At 44.2% G+C, this 18,120-nt stretch overlaps 3 protein-coding genes across 4 annotated transcripts; 1 reads left to right on the top strand and 2 right to left on the bottom strand.

Moving 5' to 3' along the window:
* Positions 1–95: 95 nt before the first annotated feature.
* AP-2mu (adaptor protein complex 2, mu subunit) lies at positions 96–2,317 on the bottom strand. Its single transcript, XM_020958023.2, has 3 exons — positions 1,920–2,317; positions 1,416–1,854; positions 96–1,357 (listed from the first exon to the last, which is right to left on the bottom strand). The coding sequence occupies exons 1-3, from the start codon at positions 2,094–2,096 to the stop codon at positions 660–662; spliced, it is 1,314 nt and encodes a 437-aa protein (XP_020813682.1). The 5' UTR covers positions 2,097–2,317; the 3' UTR covers positions 96–659.
* Positions 2,318–5,646: 3,329 nt separating this feature from the next.
* Positions 5,647–6,984, top strand: Rpn7 (regulatory particle non-ATPase 7). Its single transcript, XM_020957878.2, has one exon. It carries the CDS (start codon positions 5,724–5,726, stop codon positions 6,891–6,893), a length of 1,170 nt encoding a protein of 389 aa, XP_020813537.1. The 5' UTR covers positions 5,647–5,723; the 3' UTR covers positions 6,894–6,984.
* On the bottom strand, positions 6,896–17,482 carry LOC110188227 (uncharacterized). Of its 2 annotated transcripts, none has more exons than XM_020957875.2 (3): positions 16,873–17,474; positions 10,592–11,554; positions 6,896–7,833 (listed from the first exon to the last, which is right to left on the bottom strand). In XM_020957875.2, the coding sequence occupies exons 1-3, from the start codon at positions 17,075–17,077 to the stop codon at positions 7,160–7,162; spliced, it is 1,842 nt and encodes a 613-aa protein (XP_020813534.2). In that variant the 5' UTR covers positions 17,078–17,474; the 3' UTR covers positions 6,896–7,159. The 2 variants fall into 2 exon arrangements, with proteins under 2 accessions (XP_020813534.2, XP_020813533.2); XM_020957874.2 differs by lacking the exon at positions 6,896–7,833 and adding an exon at positions 8,440–9,572 and having other exon boundaries at positions 16,873–17,482.
* Positions 17,483–18,120: the final 638 nt, after the last annotated feature.

The following is an 18,120-nucleotide window of genomic DNA, read 5'->3' as shown; positions in this document are numbered from 1 at the left end:
ATAGAAATTACATTTATGAGGTAGTAATAGCTTATGTTTGAAGAGAATCAGAGCTAAAAAGTGACTAAAGCTCAGATAAAGATGGAGAGCAGGGCTTTTAGTATATATATCATGCTATTTATTAAACAATTCGAATATTATTAACAATTGAATATCAATATTGATAGCGCTGACAGAGTTTTGGTCTATTAAATACGTTTAGTTGCATTTATCGCCTTTGTTCTTTGCACAATGAAAATAATGATTAATATATATATATATATATTTTTTTATAATACGATAATACAAATAAGAATTGTGGAAACGTGAGCGTGAGATTTGAGAGGCGTCCCGCGACGCGTATAAAACAACATAGTTTACAATTACATAGAGTAGGGTAAATAATAGTACCTAGTGGTATGTCTATGGGGAACACACTCCGCCCGCATAACCAGTGCGCGCGAAGGCAATGTGTGCGGTTTACGGCAATATATGGGATCCGGGGGATGGACCTGCTATTCGGGCGCCCGCTGGCCTTGCTGGAACTAATCTTGGAATACATTAACTGCTGTTTCAATTTGATTGAGGAAATACCAATAGATGCGGTAGCACGTTCTCCTTTCATTTCGTTAAATTCAACTGTGATACTTCTGCTCCTTAATGGCTGGCCGCTGCCCGATTTAGCAGCGCGTCTCGTAAAGGCCGCTGCGTCCGATGTAGCGCACCCATTTGACCACATCCTGATCAGAGTAGTTGATTTTCGGTTCGAACACCTTTAGGTAGCGCACTTTGAAGCCGGATGGCGCGAACGGTACTTCGAAGTTCATAGAGATTGGCGGCCGGGTCCACTTCTTTTTTGTGTCCGTCTCGAGCAGTTCGATCTCAGCCGAGAGTTGCGTCTCCTTCATACCCGCCATGCGCTTGATCTTCCACACAATGGCGTTCTCCGAGGCCTTGTACTTGGCCTTGCCCTTGAGGCAGATCAGCTGCACTCCCGAAGTGTTCAGCGGCGTGGGTATTTTCACTTCGATCTTCTGACCCAGCAGTGAAGGCTTGAAGTTGGATTTCAGCACCACCTTAACCTCCATTTTGGTGCGGCCCACCTCGCGCACCAGCGGAATGACGCGGAATGGCAGTGAAATGTCTTTGGTGGTGCGGTAACGCATCAGCTCGAACTCTCCGTCCGGCGGGATGAAGCTGATTGAGTGTTCCGTCTCGAACTTGCTCAGCTTGACGCACTGATGGAACTGGCAATCGTCGATGACCACTACCGGCTTGCCAGATCGAGAAGTTTCTGCCTCGGAGTTGCCCGAGAGACCGCGGCCCTTCGACTCCATTACGATCTTGTCGTTGATGCCGAACTTGCACTCAGGCATGCCTACGAAGTAGGATTGTAAAGCTATAGGTCTCGATTACACTAGTTTACAGCTACTAACCCGACAAGTACGACTTCATAACCACCTTGCCTGCCACATGAGCGGAGAGCACCTGACCCTGGGGGCTCATCAGCAGGTTTACGTACTCCAGGACGTCCAGGAAAAGCTCGTTGCGCCTATACTTGATGCCCTCGCGGCGCCAGCCAATCTGGCCAGTCACCTGCGAGGTGATCTGCATCTGCTCCTCCTTGGTGGCCGACTTGATGCCCTGTTGCGTGATAAAGGTCTTCAGCGTTCCGGAGTCCGTGTTCTGCGGATACCCAAAGTCCAGGATCTCGTCCAGTAGCTCGTAGATGAGCACAAAGTTGTTCTTGATGTTCTCCTCGGAGATCTTGCCGAAGTACGACTGCATCACCTCGATGATCTTCAGCAAGAACTCGAACACCATAGCAGCGTTCACATTCTGCTTGGTCACAGCCGCCAGCCAAATGTTCGCTCGCTGCAAGTGATAAAAGTGCGGATGATGACGAATATCCGGTGGGCGATGCTAGACCCAAAGCTCACCTTAATGTGGAAGAAGCTGGTCCGCGCAATGTTGGTCACTGGCGAACGGACTTGCTGGCGGGCGTGGATGACGTTGACCCGAAAGGCGTCCACGGCATTGCGCCCGATGTCGTCGCGATAAACTCTCGAGATCAGCACCTCGCCCTTGTGGTTGTAGACGAACAGGCCGCCGATCATCTTGTGCGCTGTCTGCTGGTTAGACTGTCCACCTGTTTGGAACCTGTACGGAAAGTTTGCCTCCAAAGGATTCGCACAAAGTTCCGAGCGAAAATTTTTATCAGAAAATCAATTTCACTCCCCTTTAGTGTGACCGTTGGCAGAGTTTATATACAGACAGACCAGCAGTTGCGATGCCCGACAAATTAGCGTCGAAGTTAGCGTCGAAATGGAACGGTGGCAAAAGGGAACATGCAGGGGATCTTTAATTTAAAATTTATTTCGTAATTAAGGCACTAATAAGAATAAAATAAAGTTTTAAAATGCTTAAAAAAAAAAATTAACTATTTACGCCTACCAAGTTTCAATTTCTTTAAACCGTCAGTTTTTGAGCAAATCGCATAACAGTGATCTAACCTAGGGGTCAACTTTATACAAAATAAGTCATCCAAAATTGTAAGGCTTATTACTTTGATGTACGAACACGTGCACATATGCGGCGGAATGCTATGCCCCACCCCGACAAGCAAAATCGACGCTACAAATATCTTACGCCCTTAAATGAACGCGTGCAAACTTGCACGGTATCTCAAACGATGGGCACAAATATTCTATAATTTCGAATTAAATCTTACCCACAGATTTTTAAAAATTAACGCTATCTTTTCCCGATCTCATTCACAATCACTGGCTTCATATCGATATGGGCGCCTCCCACACCCTATCGATGAATAGCCCGCCAGAAAATATTCCTATTGACCATTTAAACAATTGTATAAAATATGCATGCCCCATGAATGGAATTGACATTCCAAGCATTTTGGTAGATGTTTCATCAAAATCGCCGTTCAAGAGAAAACATAACTTTTTCATTTATTTCCATAAATGTTCCTTCGAAGAATTGTATGTATCTGGCAGCACTGTCTGCCTAAAATTAAGTCAATTTGATTTAAGCTTTATTATAAAACTTATGCAAACTGAAGATCGTACCATTAACGGCATCGCAATTCTGAATATTTTGATCCACGTTTCGTCAAAATCCGTTCAGTCGTTCATAAGAAATCTCAACTTTTTTATTTATTTCCATTTATGTGCCAGCGAAGGATAAATATATCCCGCAGCCCTGCCTTTCTTAAAACAAGAAAACTTGATTTAAACTTTATGGTTAATCCTATGCAAAAGGAAGACTGTCCCATAGACGCCATCGCAGTTCTGGACATTTTGATCTATGTTTCATCAAAATCCGTTCAGCCGTTTATGAGAAATCCCGACTCTTCATTAATTGCAGTTGGGTACCAGGGGTGCATAATCATGCCTCCTTAGTATATAAATTAGTAATTCAAATGTTAATTTCTCCAAAACTACTAAAGGGATTTCGATGAAACACCTACCAAATTGCTTAGAATAACGATATCATTTATTGGGCAGACTATTAAATGTTATTTCGAAAATTTGCTTCTCAAATCTGGTGCTTCAATGCCCTTGCCTTGTAATATGATTTCAGGTCAAAAATTTGCAACGCAGTGAATAAATTATTTCCGACCATATAAAGTATATATATTCTTGATCAGCATCAACAGTATAGTCGATTTAGCTATGTCTGTCTGTCTGTCAGACCAATTATATGCAAACTAGACCCTCTTATTTAAAGCTATCTAAATAAAACTTTCCACTTAGCCATCTATACACTTTTACTAGTATAAAATAGATTAAAATGTAAAGAACTACAGTGCCGTTTGTTCCATTTGCATACATATGTATGTACATACATACGTCCTACCATTAAGTTTAAATCACATTCTTTTATTTAATATTCTTCGTCAAACTTTCACACATACATTCATACATACATTTACGGCAATACATTAAAAAGTTGGGATTTCTCATTAACGGCTGAACGGATTTTGATGAAACATATGTATATCAAAATGTTCATAATTGCGATGCCGTTTATGGGACAATCTTCCTTTTGCATAGGTTTAACTATAAAGTTTAAATCAAGTTTTCTTGTTTTTAGGCAGACAGGGCTGCCGGATATATTTATCCTTCGCTGGCACATAAATGGAAATAAATGAAAAAGTTGAGATTTCTTATGAACGACTGAACGGATTTTGACGAAACGTGGATCAAAATGTTCAGAATTGCGATGCCGTTATTGGTACAATCTTCAGTTTGCATAAGTTTTATTTAATAAAGCTTAAATCAAATTGACTTAATTTTAGGCAGACAGGGCTGCCAGATATATTTATTCTTCGAAGGAACAATTATGGAAATAAATGAAAAAATGATGTTTTCTCTTGAACGGCTGAACGGATTTTGATGAAACATCTACCAAAATGCTTGGAATGTCAATTTCATTCATGGGGAATGCATATTTTATACAATTGTTTTAATGGTCAATAGGAATATTTTCAGGCGGGCTATTCATCGATAGGGTGTGGGAGGCGCCCCTATCGATTTGAAGCCAGTGTTTGTGAATGAGGTCGGAATAAAGAAAACGTTAATTTTAAAAAATCTGTGGGTTAGATTTAATTATAGAATATTTGTTCCCATCGTTTAAGACACCGTGCAAGTTTGCACGCGTTCACTTAAAGGCGTAAGATATTTGTAAAAGTTAGCGATTTTGCTTGTCGGGGAGGGGCATAACATTACGCCGTGGTATATTCTAAAATCTAAAAAGAACGAAATAGGTAATATTTCCTGATTTAGATGAAAATCCCACAAAATTGTTTTGAATGGCTTTTCCTTTTATTGGGCAGTTACATTTCTTAATGGTTTATTCAACAATTTGCTATTTTTATTTAATTTAGTATTTTTCCTAACATGGTTTCATGGTCTGGTTTAGCGAGTGGTTCTCTGCTGGTTCCATTTTCATAGTTCGCGCCTTAGCTATCAGCCCAAATACTCCATCCATTGTTATTCGGTTTCTCGAAATCTGACTGTTAAAAACAATTTCAATTTTCACCAAATATTCGTTAATCTTCCCTTAGTAAGTCAATATACCGTGCATATGTGCACGCGTTCGTACATCGAAGTAATAAGCCTTACAATTTTGGATGCCTTATTTTTTATGGAGCCGACCCCTAGGTTAGATCACTGTGATGCGATTTGCTCAATAACTGAAGGTTTGGAGAAATTGAAACTTGGTAGTGTAAAACTACGATAAATGTCCCTTTATTTTGGCATATCGGGTATTGCTGCACGCGTTTGATTAGTCGAGATGTTAAGAAATCCGTGAAAAAACTATTTTTCACATACTTTTTTTAATGTATCCAAATGTCAAATACTTTCAAACGCAGTAAAAAACAATATTAAATTCTTCTTTTAGCATTTTAAAACTTTATTTTATTCGAATTAGTGCCCTAATTACGAAATAAATTTAAAATTAAACATCCCCTCCATGTTTCTTTTTGACGCTAATTTGAAGAACATAAGTTGCGAATGTTTGTCGCAATAGTTTAGTATTTTTGCAATGTACCAACGATAGTTAAGCAATCGATAACTTTTCGTGCAGATCCGGCAACACTGGGCAGCCAACTTAACTTCGTACATGACTTGCGGCTTTGACAACAACAAAATCTAAAAAATATAAAATCAAATCAACTATTTCTGTGTTCTAAACGAAGCGAAGTCAAAAAAAAGAACACGATGCCTGCTGAAAACCTGGAGGAGCAGGGCCTGGAGAAGAACCCGAACCTGGAGTTGGCGCAGACCAAGTTTCTGCTGACTCTGGCGGAGCACAAGCAGGATGCGGCTTTGAAATCGAAGCTCCTGGAAGCCATACGAGCTGACAACATGGCTCCGTGGTACGAGCACATCTGCACTGAACTCGGCTGGACCGTAGACAAAGATCTTCTGGCCCGCATGAAGGAGAATAACCGTGTGGAGGTGGAGCAGCTGGACGCAGCCATCGAGGACGCCGAGAAGAACCTGGGCGAGATGGAGGTGCGCGAGGCGAACCTAAAGAAGTCCGAGTACCTGTGCCGCATCGGTGACAAGGCTGCGGCGGAGACCGCCTTCCGCAAGACCTACGAGAAGACCGTGTCGCTGGGCCACCGCCTGGACATCGTGTTCCACCTTATCCGCCTGGGACTGTTCTACCTGGACCACGACCTCATCACACGTAACATCGACAAGGCCAAGTACCTCATTGAAGAGGGCGGCGACTGGGACCGTCGCAACCGTCTGAAGGTCTACCAGGGCGTATATTCGGTGGCAGTGCGTGACTTCAAGGCGGCTGCCACTTTCTTCCTGGACACCGTCAGCACCTTCACCTCCTACGAGCTGATGGATTACCCCACATTTGTGCGCTACACTGTGTACGTGGCCATGATTGCCCTGCCCCGCAACGAGCTGCGCGACAAGGTGATCAAGGGCTCCGAGATCCAGGAGGTACTCCATGGCCTGCCCGACGTCAAGCAGTTCCTTTTCTCTCTGTACAACTGTCAGTACGAGAACTTCTACGTACACCTGGCCGGTGTGGAGAAGCAGCTGCGCTCGGACTACCTCATCCATCCCCATTACCGCTACTACGTGCGCGAGATGCGCATTCTCGGCTACACCCAGCTGCTGGAGTCATACCGCTCCCTCACCCTACAGTATATGGCCGAGGCCTTTGGCGTCACTGTGGACTACATCGACCAGGAGCTGGCACGCTTCATCGCCGCCGGAAGGCTGCACGCCAAGGTGGATCGCGTGGGCGGAATTGTGGAGACCAATCGACCCGACAACAAGAACTGGCAGTACCAGGCCACCATCAAGCAGGGCGATCTGCTTCTCAACCGCATCCAGAAGCTTAGCCGCGTGATAAACATCTAATGTAGTTTCGTAAAAAAGGTTTATTCAAATTCAACATTTATTACAGAGTAAAGCTAATGCAACGTACAATAATAAAAACGATAAAAACTCATGGAAATGCTCTAGTAAATTGAACGCGCACGCTCGCCTATGTATTAACTAAATTCTTTGGAATCCTTTGTTTTGGTAACGCCGTCTTTAGTGTATTTGAGTATTATTGCAATCATTCCATTTTTGTACTTAACTGTCATTTGACCTGCTATTTGAACCTAAGCCTACAGAATCGCTCATAGCGCATCGCCCTCGTTCTTCCCCTTCCACGACGGCTCCTCCTTGGGTTCGTGGACTTGGCTGCTGGCGGATTCGCTGCCCGGAAAGGCGATGGAGGGCTTGTTGTTGGCCATAAAGCTGCGCGCCATCTCTTCGAGTGCCGCCGAGGAGCGTAGCCCGCAGTCCAGCGGCTCATCATTAAGCTCCTGAGCCCGCTGCTGATGCTGATGTTGCTGGTGCTGCTGCTGCTGCTGCTCCGCCGATGCCTTGGCCATGTCGTGCAGATTCTGGACCATTTCGTGGATGGGGGAACCCTGGGCCAAGGCCTCCGGTACCATGGGCAAGGCAGCCAAGTTTGCTAGATTGTGCCGCCGTAAGTCGGCCAGACGATTCGTGCTGAGGTTGATCAAGGCGTTCATCATCACCTTGTTGCGCTGATAGTCCTTGCGCAGGTGCTGTCGGATCTCCGTGTGGCAGTGCTCGTTGTTCGTCACGATGATTTCGCCGGTGTCCGTGGTGGTAACGCGGGCCTTGCAGTTGAACTTGCGCGACAGATTGCACTGCCAGTACTTCTTGTCCTTGCGCACGTACTGGATGCCGAAGGTGTGCCCGTCGTGGACCAGCAGCGGCTTGCCGCGCTGGCTGAGCATGAACTCCAGCTTGCCCTGGAACCAGTGCTCGCCGGGTGCGACTACAAGATAGGACGAGAATACTGGTGAGGATCGGTACGGATCGATTCGGCTGCTCCGATGAGTATGGCTAAGAGTTGAACTCTTTGCTTTTTCCCGAGAAAGGTTGATTATGTATTTTGTTTTGGATGCGCCAGGACGTACACGAATGAGCCCAATTATATGTGTGTTTGTGTGTGTATGTGTGTGTCATGCAATTTACTTACCTGCCAGGTGGTTGTTAGGTGGATGCAGAGTATAAAAACAAATCATATTGGACCTGATATTATGGTAAGGGAAATAGCTTTCACAAAAAGTGGAAATGAATCTTTACGTTAACTTGAAGTTGGAAAATTGTTTAAAAAGATATGTACAACTTTGTTAAGAGTTCGGAAATAACAGTCTAGTGAACTAGTGAACTAAAGTATAAAACGAACTCTAATCTCTGGCATGTTCTTATATCAGGTCCAATTTGAAATGCAATTATAAGTAATATAATTTTTTATTTCCCTTTTGGTTAGTTGCTGAATGATTACCCACAGATATACGCACAGGGCCACGAAACATATCCAAAATTGCACTGGTTAGCTTAATCTGGGATTCATTTCACAGCACCTCTTGACTCGTTCTTTTTGGTTTATCAATTCGCATTAATTTATAAAATACAATATGCACATCGTTACTGATATTTACAACATTGGTTACTCTTCTCTCGAATCAAATTCAATTGTCTACTACAAACTCTAGCTAGGCAAAAATAAATTACTCCTCCTCCTCCGGGGGGCAGTGTGTGGCATGGGCATTCCCCAGCGACAGCCTTACATGTTTTCCATTTTGAAGCTATGCCTGGTGTTTGGGGATATTGTAATGGAGTTGATAACGTGCGCGGTGCCAGGATCCGTTGCTCCCTCCGCGGCGACCACCTCCTGCTGCTGTTGCTGCTGTTGGTGAGGTTGTTGTTGCTGCTGCTGCTGCTGTTCCTCCACCGGCTGGGGCGGCGGACTCTGAGTGTGGAGGGAGTGACTACTGCGATTGGACTGTGGGCTTTGTTGCACATGTGCCGGGGACAGCAGCACCCCTCCGGCTCCCGATCCACCTCCCATTTCCAGGTGATGCTGTTGCGGAGGGTTATGAGGCGAGTGCTGCTGTTGCTGCTGCTGGAGGTGATGGTGGTGCGTTTGCGGTTGCAGGTGCATCAGATTCGGGTTATGCATGAGATTTGCCGACCCTCCGTGCTGCTCCATGTGCGGCGGCGCTGGATGCTGCTGTACCAAAAGGTTGGGCAGCGCCTGTCCAAGGTGATGATGATGGTGCGGGTGTTGTGGGCCTGCAGTTCCAGGAATAACTGCTGGAGGCGGTGGCGGTGGAGGCGTCTGATTGGCAAACATGTTGCTCACTCGGTTTCCATGCTGCATATCCGCACCCAGAGGCCCACCACCGTCTGCCAGGGAATAGCCCGTCTGGCTCGGATTCGATGAATTAAGAGAAACTGGGGAACCTGCCACTGAAGCCGACGCAGTCGCTGGCGTTGCGCCTGATCCCTGACCGCCGCGCATGTGCGGCGTGTGATTGTGTACGCCCGTCGCGGAGATTATCCTGCCCAGGTGGGTTATGCAGCGCGCCCGGCACATGCTGATCCGGTACGACTTGCACAGCCAGTAGGTCTTCATGCCCTGCTGCGTGGCCACCGTGTTGTTGCGGTTGAACACGCAATTGCCGTGCAGCAGCGAGGTGGTGGACAGCATCACCATGTTGCTGCCGTCTGCTCCGACGACACGCCACAAACAAACGGACAATGGTGGATCATTAGTGGATAGTTCATCGCTGGAGCGCATAACGGGTGTTATTTACAGGTAGGAAGGAAAGGGGGCGGGGGGGTCAAGCTATTCAGTGGTGGGGAGTGTCTGTGGTCGGTGGAGTCGTACACCACCACGTGGAATATGCAATTAGGGAGTGCGTGTTCTCGTGTCTGTGCAGTTTTTGTTAGGCGTTAGAAGAATTCGTAGTGATTACCACTTTAAAAAACCATTCTAAAGGCAGTTTTAGCTAAGAAGTGCTACTTGAAATGTCTTTAATAACTCAAAAGATGAAATTAAATGAATTAATTTGGTTAAAATGCATGGAAATATTTGCCTTAAGGCTAGCCTCATCTAGTTTTCAGACATAGGTCTCCCTCTCTTCTTTTATAAACTCTAATAGGTTTAGATCTGAAACTTCTTCTGATAAAGCTTTAAGAATGCATTTTTGTTAAAACACTGAATTAAATTTCGTTAACTTGTTATCCAAATATCAAATTATACATATTTATATATATAGAAATGTGAAACCTTTGGTAACAACAAAATTATTCGATACCCAACTCTACCTTCTACAACACTGATCAAAAATTACTCCAGAAGCCTATCAGTCTGCCACAATTGGATCTTGACAACAATGAAAGCCATCAGTTGTTTATCTAAGGTTCGAGTGCGTCTGCTTAAGACTTTTACCCCAGTTAAATCAGTAAATATCCCTCTACAATCAATAGCGGCTTTGTTAGTTTTTCCATTTGGTTCCATTCCTGGTTAGGAGGGGGCAGTGTGATCAGTGATCAGTGGGCTAGTAAGTACGTTGAATGCATGATGATGTTATACGGGCGGGTCGATGATGATGGATGCAAACCGAAACCCAGTTTTATAAAAAATAAAATGATAAATATGAACAAAAGCCAAGATATGTATGTACATGCAACAGAAAAGTGATCAAAGGAGGCCAAAAGGCATACAAATGGTGGGCACCTACTTGAGGGAATGTCCATGTGATTGGCAAAGTTCTTGGAGTAATCATTGGGCATGAACAGCTCGTTGGGATACTCCGTTCCCGAGCTGAGGGGTCCATTGTTGCTGATGCCTCCGGGTCCGCCAGAGTTATTGGAGCTGCCGCTGGGACCACCGCCGCCGCCGCTGTTCCCGCTGTTGTAGAACTTATAGTTGTCCAGATTGAAGGCCGGCGCGAAGGGATTGCGTATGGCTGTCGCCGACGAGGCTGAGGAGGTTAGGCTGCCAATGCTGCCCGAACTTCCGGCACCGCCCGACGACGGCCCGTGATGAAGTCCATCCGATTCACGCTTCAGTCCGAGATCGTAACGCGACTCCACCATGGAAATGTGCGGAATGGGCGGCATAAAGAACTCTTGTGTATTAAGGGTATTCTCCATTTCGGAGCCATTGTCAGTATTCTCGGCTCCGCCTCCGTCACTTCCGCCAGAGCCGTGATCCTTTAACGAGCGCCTCAACTGTTTGCCCGAGTAAATGGACAGGGAATCGTTGCCGAAATCCGGCGGCGCTGTCCGTTTGCTTGGCGTGTACAGGTGGCTGCCGGCTTCGTTGGAGACCCTGCTCGCACCGCCTGGCGAGGCATTCCGCGAATTGCTCTGACCCTTGCTCTCATTGTGATCCGTTTCCGATTTGCTATTGTTATTGCTATTAGAGTTTGAGTTGTGGTTGTTGGCACCGCTGCTGCTGTTGTTGTGGGTATTGCTGCTGGTGTTGGGCGATTCCTCCGTCTGTGGCGTCTGACTAGTGGATTTCTCCGAGGCACTTGAGCCTGGTGAGGAGTTGGAGTTCGTGGCCAGACCCTTGATTTGCAGCAGCTGGCCAATCTTCATGAAGGACTGCAGTTCCGTGTGTTTGACATTTACCACGCCCTGGTACATGAACTCCAAGAGCTCCAGCATAATATTGAAGCTCACATCTTTGAGTATAACTGCAAGGAAGTGGGAATTTTTGAAGAATTTAATGTGCGGAATATTTTGAAATGAATTTGGGGGATTTTTAAATCTTCTCGGAGATTATGGTCGGAGGATTTTATGATTTCCCCCGCCCAAAAACCCAAAAAACATGATTCAACGTAATTACTTGTTTACATAAAGACTCGGGATCGGCAATAACATCACTAAGAAAGGAGGTCACATTCGGCGTGGAGATGTTATCATCGAAACGCTCAAATACTAAATCAATACATAAAAACACATCTACGATAAGAAATCTGAAAACTTAAATATAAACTCAACAACAGCGCAGTAGCACAGTAGCAGCAGCAGCCATTATTATAAAATAAGCAGCATGGAATATGTATCATGGCTGAGCTGAGCTCTCGACACGGCCTAAGAAGCTGTGAGGCAGTCCGGGAATCGGTTCTGCTTCACAGTGGTGCGGATCTATCTATCATGTCATATTCATTTTGATAATAGTTTTCTTATTTAAGACATTTAACATTTGACTTGTACTTGGGTTTTATTTTATGGTCATTTGAGGAAAACGTACAAGCAATTTAATTGCCAAATATGTATATAAAAAGCTTCCATATTAGTTATGAATTTCTAAAAAAATATACCTATAATTTCATCTAAAAACACATGTTTTTCATGTTATCTGGGGCTGACAAGCTTAACACTGTTTCTGCTTTAAAACTGCCCTATTAAATATACAAATAACCCTTAATTAAGGAATATACAAATGTTTATAGAACTTTTCTACAGATGAGCATCATCAGATCAGATCACTGCGCGGGATTCTTATCAGTATTTTCCCCCCATCATCGCCCCCTGGCCACTGTGCCTGTCCCTCTGGCAGCATCAACATCTAGTTAAAAACAATATTATCACTTGTTCTCAATAACAATTTTATTACACAAACACCCGTACAGACCCCGCACGGTATGTATGTAAATATATTAAATCGACGATCAGCAACAGTTAAACTCGGTTGCTTAATCTGACCGCCGCCCGACGACATCAATTGTGCCTATCATTTGCCGTAGTCGTCATTACGGGACGTTTTGTCTCTCGCCTATCTATCTATCTGCGCCTTGGCATGTCCGTGTTCGTCCGAGTGATCGCATGGCGAAGATCAAAATCCGGGGTACAGTACGGAGCCGAGCTTGACTGCTCCGATGACGGATAGATACGTGATTACATATAGTGGGGTTAGGGGTGGGGAAAGCAGGGAGGCAGTAGTACTATCAATCGCATTAGTTCTACGCCGCACAGAAGACTCCAGGACAGATACACACCGAGCATCGTCGGAGATAAAGACCGAGCGGCCCTGTATCAAGACAAAGAGATCAACACACTGAACCCTCGATCTCTCTTTCTCTGGAATCAATAAACCATTTACGGGCTTCGGACTGTAGATAAACTTTGTCTAAAGTTCACGGAGAACGTGATAAATCCGTGCCTGCGACTGCTCCCACTGATAAGGAAACCGAGAGTGCCCAAAATTCCGAATCCGGGCATCTTCACGGGAGCTCAGACATCAGATCTTCAAGTCTTGATCGCTGTTTGCTTAAATGTATGCCACCATCCATCCCAAGAAACATTTAATGGCCGCCTGACCCGCTGTGATCTTCGCTGATATCAGAACAGTTCGTAAATAGATCGAGGGTACTGAGATTCGGGGCTGGGGAATTGGAACTGCAGCGATATCTTCCTCCTTAGCTCGCTTTCGATTTGTTTCGGCCCCGCCGAGATCACGCCCACTCCACAGGCCTCCACCAATCGGATCGCAGGCGATCGATTTCGAAAACAATTTTATTTTATGATTATGATAAATGTTTATCGAATCAGAACGCCAATAGACTCTGTTGTTGTTCCCCCTGTGAACTAGTGGAGTGGCCTGCCTCATTTTGACAATGTCGTCGCACAAACATTCATAAATATTGGTTATCTCCGAACGCCATAATAGTCGAGTAGTCGAATCGAATCGAATTGTAGCGCTGGTAGTAGTAGTACAACCTGATAAAAACAAAACCAAGAAGCCCAGCGACAGTGGGAAGGCTGGCCTTAAGGTACCTCCTATTCCTATCCCTATTTATATTTTTCCCTACCCTTTCCAATACTCTGTGAATCCATGTCTCCAAAGAACAGCAACTGACCTAGGGATTAGGCCAGCTTAGCCACAGGTCTATTTGCGGCTACTGGCTATGGGCTACGGCTGGGTCCCATAAATTACGAATTGTCAACACAAATGGCCAATAAAAGCATTTATGAAATTTCGTATGCTCAAAGTCAAAGTTTGATATAATATGAAGAGACCATAAAGTGCTCACTCCCGTACGTAAGCAGCGATTAATGCGATCGATTGGGTAAGGCCAGAAGCGGAAACAGTAGAAGGGTTACAATAAATTCGATAATACCTATAGGTTTTTACCAATAAGGGTATATTTAGGAGGAGATTCTTTAAGAAGAGTAGATTTTCTATGATCCATTTGGGGGATCTCCTAGCTAAGGAAATGTACATCTTTTCTACGTATATTATTCAAATTATTCATTTTTAGAAATGTTCAGGCTAAACACTTCAAAATTAAGAGAATTTTAGAGACATAGTTTAAAGGTTCTAAGACAAATAAATAAATAAATAGAGAATAATAAGGAATTCCAAAAAAGCTTCACTATTTTACCTTTAACTAAGTAAAAGATATTCCGAGAAATTATACTTATAAAAATCACTGATCTTTCCACAAAAAACCATTATAAAGCACATTTGATAATCTCTAAAAATGCTATAGCTTCTAAACAAACAAATCGAAGATTAAGCGCCTTAGAAGTCCGAAAACCCAAAGTCCAAAATGGCTGAAAATGGATTAGTTTGTTGAAATAAATAGTGCAGCCCACTACAAAAAAAATGTTTACCCCCTCTGGAGCTGGTGGAAAACAAAATTCCCAACGTCTTTGCTTTAGTCACGGTCCGGCAATATATTAATAACATTGGGTATTTAATATTTACGACAAGTCCATCGATCGATATTATATTATCTACCCGGACCCGAACCGTTTATGGCTGGTAAGCAACCGCAGCTATATTCGATCGCCGTGGCTACTTGAAATCGTGAATGGCAATGGAGCGCGGGGGATGCGGACTGGGGCAATGGAAGCCCAGTGGCTTTGGAGCCCGTTCTTGGAGAGGGCCCAATATCACACATGGCACATGGTCCGGTTGTCTGAGTGCGTTATCTAACGAGCAATAAGTTCAAAATCTTATTTTACGATCAAGAGAGTGATACCCAAAGTAAAGTGGCTGGCACTAAACGCAAGGCTGATAAAACGCTGCCCCCAGACGATGTCCGTCTTGTTTATGCCAATAATAAATAGATAATTTTCGAGGATTAGCATTGTATTGGGTTGGGTTGGCTTGGCCTGGACAGGCGTAGATATAACCACTTGACCACTTGGCCCGGACGGAGTGGATTGATTTACACGGCCGCAGCAGCAGCGGAAACAGCAACTAAGCAGCAATGACTGCAACAACCACACAAGCCCTCTTCTAATCAATATCTCGAAAACTGAAGTCTCCGGAGTCCGGACGACTGGTGGGGACCCAGTTGCTCAGTTGGGCAATAAATGATTGTTAAACGCGATAAAAAGATAAAAATATTTAGACTATTGTTGTTGCTGCGTGTTACACACACGACGAACAATGGGGAGACACACAAAGCAACATCGGGAACACGGAACGCCATTTGGCTTGTTAGCACCTCGATGACTGGTGTTGTTGCCTTGTTTGTTGGTTTATTTTTAATAACTTGCCCCCGCTTGCGCCTAGCGTTATTTATAGGGTATATTAATATTCTTTATCTTTGGAAATACCTCTTGTAGCAGCGTTCAGTCGTGGGTTTGGTAGGTAGCACCTTCCTGCTGCTACTTGAAAAGATAAAACCTTATTTTTTATTGCCCCCTGATCAGATAAAGCCACCGTGCAGCAGGCAGCCGTGTTCAACACGACCGCCAACGAAATCGAACCGAACAGAGCCGGGAGGGGTCGCTCGGTGGGTCTGCCCCGTCCCGGCGATATGATATCCATATACCATATATACTACCACCGTTCTAGAGTCCATTTGAAGTACATTTGATGAGGTCAGCAACGCACCCAATCTCCCCGATCCGATCAAAGTGGGGCTCTAGCTCTGGTTCTCGCCGTGCACCTTATCACGGTGCATATACTCCTATGCGTGTCGTGTGTAAACAATTCGAGCGCGGATCTGGAGGTGGAGGACTCCTGCAGCTACCACATAGCCATAGACAACGTGGCGGCAGCCCTGCTCGCTGGAGGAGGATTATCATCAGACCTCGATTCTTACTGGGTTGCTGCTGTTTGTCTTTAGATTTACAACCATTTTGCAGCTTGAACACGATCATGAACACTAAATTGACAGAGACTAAATTATGAGGCTTATGTCAATCTAGCTGGGATTCTTAAACTTCAACAAATAATTGTATTAAATAAGATCTTCTTAAAATTGTAAAATACAACTAATTCATTCTATTTTTACAACTCAAAAAAAAAAGCTTATTGTTGCTTTAATTGACAAAAAGAAATTAATATCCATTTCAAAATCCAAAATTCATTTTAAAATGAATCGATAGACAATCGATCATAGTTCTATATCTTTTTTTGTAGTGCCTATAAACATTAATTGATTACTTTTGTGGAACTTATCATAGTGACCACAGTTTAAATTGAGTTTTGATGAAATTCGAGCCATTAGAAAGAGTGCTGCCAATGTCCTGGTAAGACTAACTCCTACAATTTGCCTGTTTCAACTCAACTTTTTATCAGTTAGAACTAAAGTCGTTCTGTATCTGGACTGGAGCAGGTCTACCTGCACGTGCAGCAGAGAAACTCAAAGTGGAACCCCACCTGGAGGTTGAAGTGGAGGTGGAAATGGAGGTGGTGGCGTAGCTGCCCTGATAACCGACGAATGTGTCATGGAATTAAACCCAAAGGTTGATTTATATCTAAGCGGCTGACAGCAGTGACGAACAGACAGGCTGACGTGCGGACTCGGGCTTCGGCTCCGGTCCCCGATAAACTGACACCTAATAATCCAGTAATGAACTGACCTGAAGCGGGAACCGGAGGCTCATTGAGGAAGTGCACGCAAGTGTAGATGCCTCCAGAAAACTGATACAATAGAGGACAACATTTCGCAGCTTGCCAACTAATGGTGACCGGTGGCAAAGGTGTCAATTGTTTGGGCAAACACTGGGGTGAGAAGCAAATGCCGCCGCTGGGGCGGGTACTTACTGATGGGATGCTGGCAGGGATTGGTAGTGAATATCTCCTGGAAGTAGGGGCTGCATATCGCCAGCACTATCTTGTGCGCCTGGAGCAGCTTCCCGTCGCAGGCGAGCGTCACGTCGACCAGGTCGCCACGGTCGTAGAGGTTCTGGAAGCCGCTGGCTATGTTGTCCTGGAAGTTCTTCCAACAGAGCTTGAACTCGTCGTCCATGGCGGATCCGCGCCAGTCTCTCTGGCAAATCAGACTATTCCCAAAAACAATGATGCGTACAGACGATTTTGCTATTCTCGTGCGAATCTGTTTTTTATGGCTTTTGTTTATCCGCTTTCGCTCGTGATTCGTTCACTGCGCTTCGCTGTGCGGCCAAAAATCACTATTCACGCGTTCTCACGCACTTTCTGCTACTCCGTTCCCTTGGTTTCGTTTGTTTCAAGCGCTTCTTAATCCGCGGTTTCGCGCTCACGATCTCGATTCGTCCGCGTCCACAGGCGCATTGATTTTGATTCTCTAATTAACACAGTGTGATTTAAACATTTTTATCGGCGACGCTGTTTACGTTCCGGCTGATAATGAACCCCTCCGCTCCCCGCCTCTTGCACCTCATGTGTGAACTGTGAAAACGTAGCGTTTTGGCCTCACGGCCGAGCGGTCACACTGGCTGCATTCAATTTTATTGCGAAAAAGAGTGCAATGAAGGAACAGAAAATAATCTTATTTGATTTAATTGTATCTATTTACATACATAGATAAGGCTTAAATAATAAAAATAAAACTGTTCTTTTTAATTAAATTCTAAGTTCATTAACTGTCACCAATGGCAATCAAATAAAAAAAGGTGGACAATTATTTCAAATATAGAAGTTTTTAGATAAATCATTCAAAGACAGACTGTATTGTTGTGTAGTTTTAAAAATATATATAAAGAGTTTTAAAATCACAAAAATTATTACAATTAAATTAAAATATTTTCCTCATATGTTTGATTCATTTACAATTAAGCATGTTTATCAAATGTAAACAATTAATTTTAAAACATAATAATTAAATCATTTTCAATGCCTGCCAATAAGTTCCGTTGTTGCTTGGAAATTTACGCGAAAATTTAAAATTTTCCACGGCCAATAACGGTTTTCCGCTTTTTACCCGTTTCAATCGAAACGCTAAATCGATAAACGATTCATTTGTCAATTGAATTTTTAGCGCCAACTACAATACTGTTTGCCTGATAAGCGCTTATCTTAATTGGTTTGTTA

Source organism: Drosophila serrata, unplaced genomic scaffold (assembly GCF_035046125.1).
Source record: "Drosophila serrata isolate PLE 108 unplaced genomic scaffold, ASM3504612v1 contig_241, whole genome shotgun sequence".
NCBI lineage: Eukaryota > Metazoa > Arthropoda > Insecta > Diptera > Drosophilidae > Drosophila > Drosophila serrata.
This window is presented reverse-complemented; position numbering and strand designations above follow the sequence as displayed.

What these genes read in the sequence shown, in the direction of transcription:
- AP-2mu (XM_020958023.2), bottom strand. Translation starts at nt 2,096, where the DNA reads ATGATCGGCGGCCTGTTCGTCTACAACCACAAGGGCGAGGTGCTGATC. An exon ending in CCAGCTTCTTCCACATTAAG is followed by an intron (nt 1,855 to 1,919) that starts GTGAGCTTTGGG and finishes TATCACTTGCAG; the next exon opens with CGAGCGAACATTTGGCTGGC. An exon ending in TATGAAGTCGTACTTGTCGG is followed by an intron (nt 1,358 to 1,415) that starts GTTAGTAGCTGT and finishes CCTACTTCGTAG; the next exon opens with GCATGCCTGAGTGCAAGTTC.
- LOC110188227 (XM_020957874.2), bottom strand. Translation starts at nt 17,077, where the DNA reads ATGGACGACGAGTTCAAGCTCTGTTGGAAGAACTTCCAGGACAACATA. An exon ending in TCCCTGCCAGCATCCCATCA is followed by an intron (nt 11,555 to 16,872) that starts GTAAGTACCCGC and finishes ACTTCCTTGCAG; the next exon opens with TTATACTCAAAGATGTGAGC. An exon ending in TCACATGGACATTCCCTCAA is followed by an intron (nt 9,573 to 10,591) that starts GTAGGTGCCCAC and finishes TCGTCGGAGCAG; the next exon opens with ACGGCAGCAACATGGTGATG.
- Rpn7 (XM_020957878.2), top strand. Translation starts at nt 5,724, where the DNA reads ATGCCTGCTGAAAACCTGGAGGAGCAGGGCCTGGAGAAGAACCCGAAC.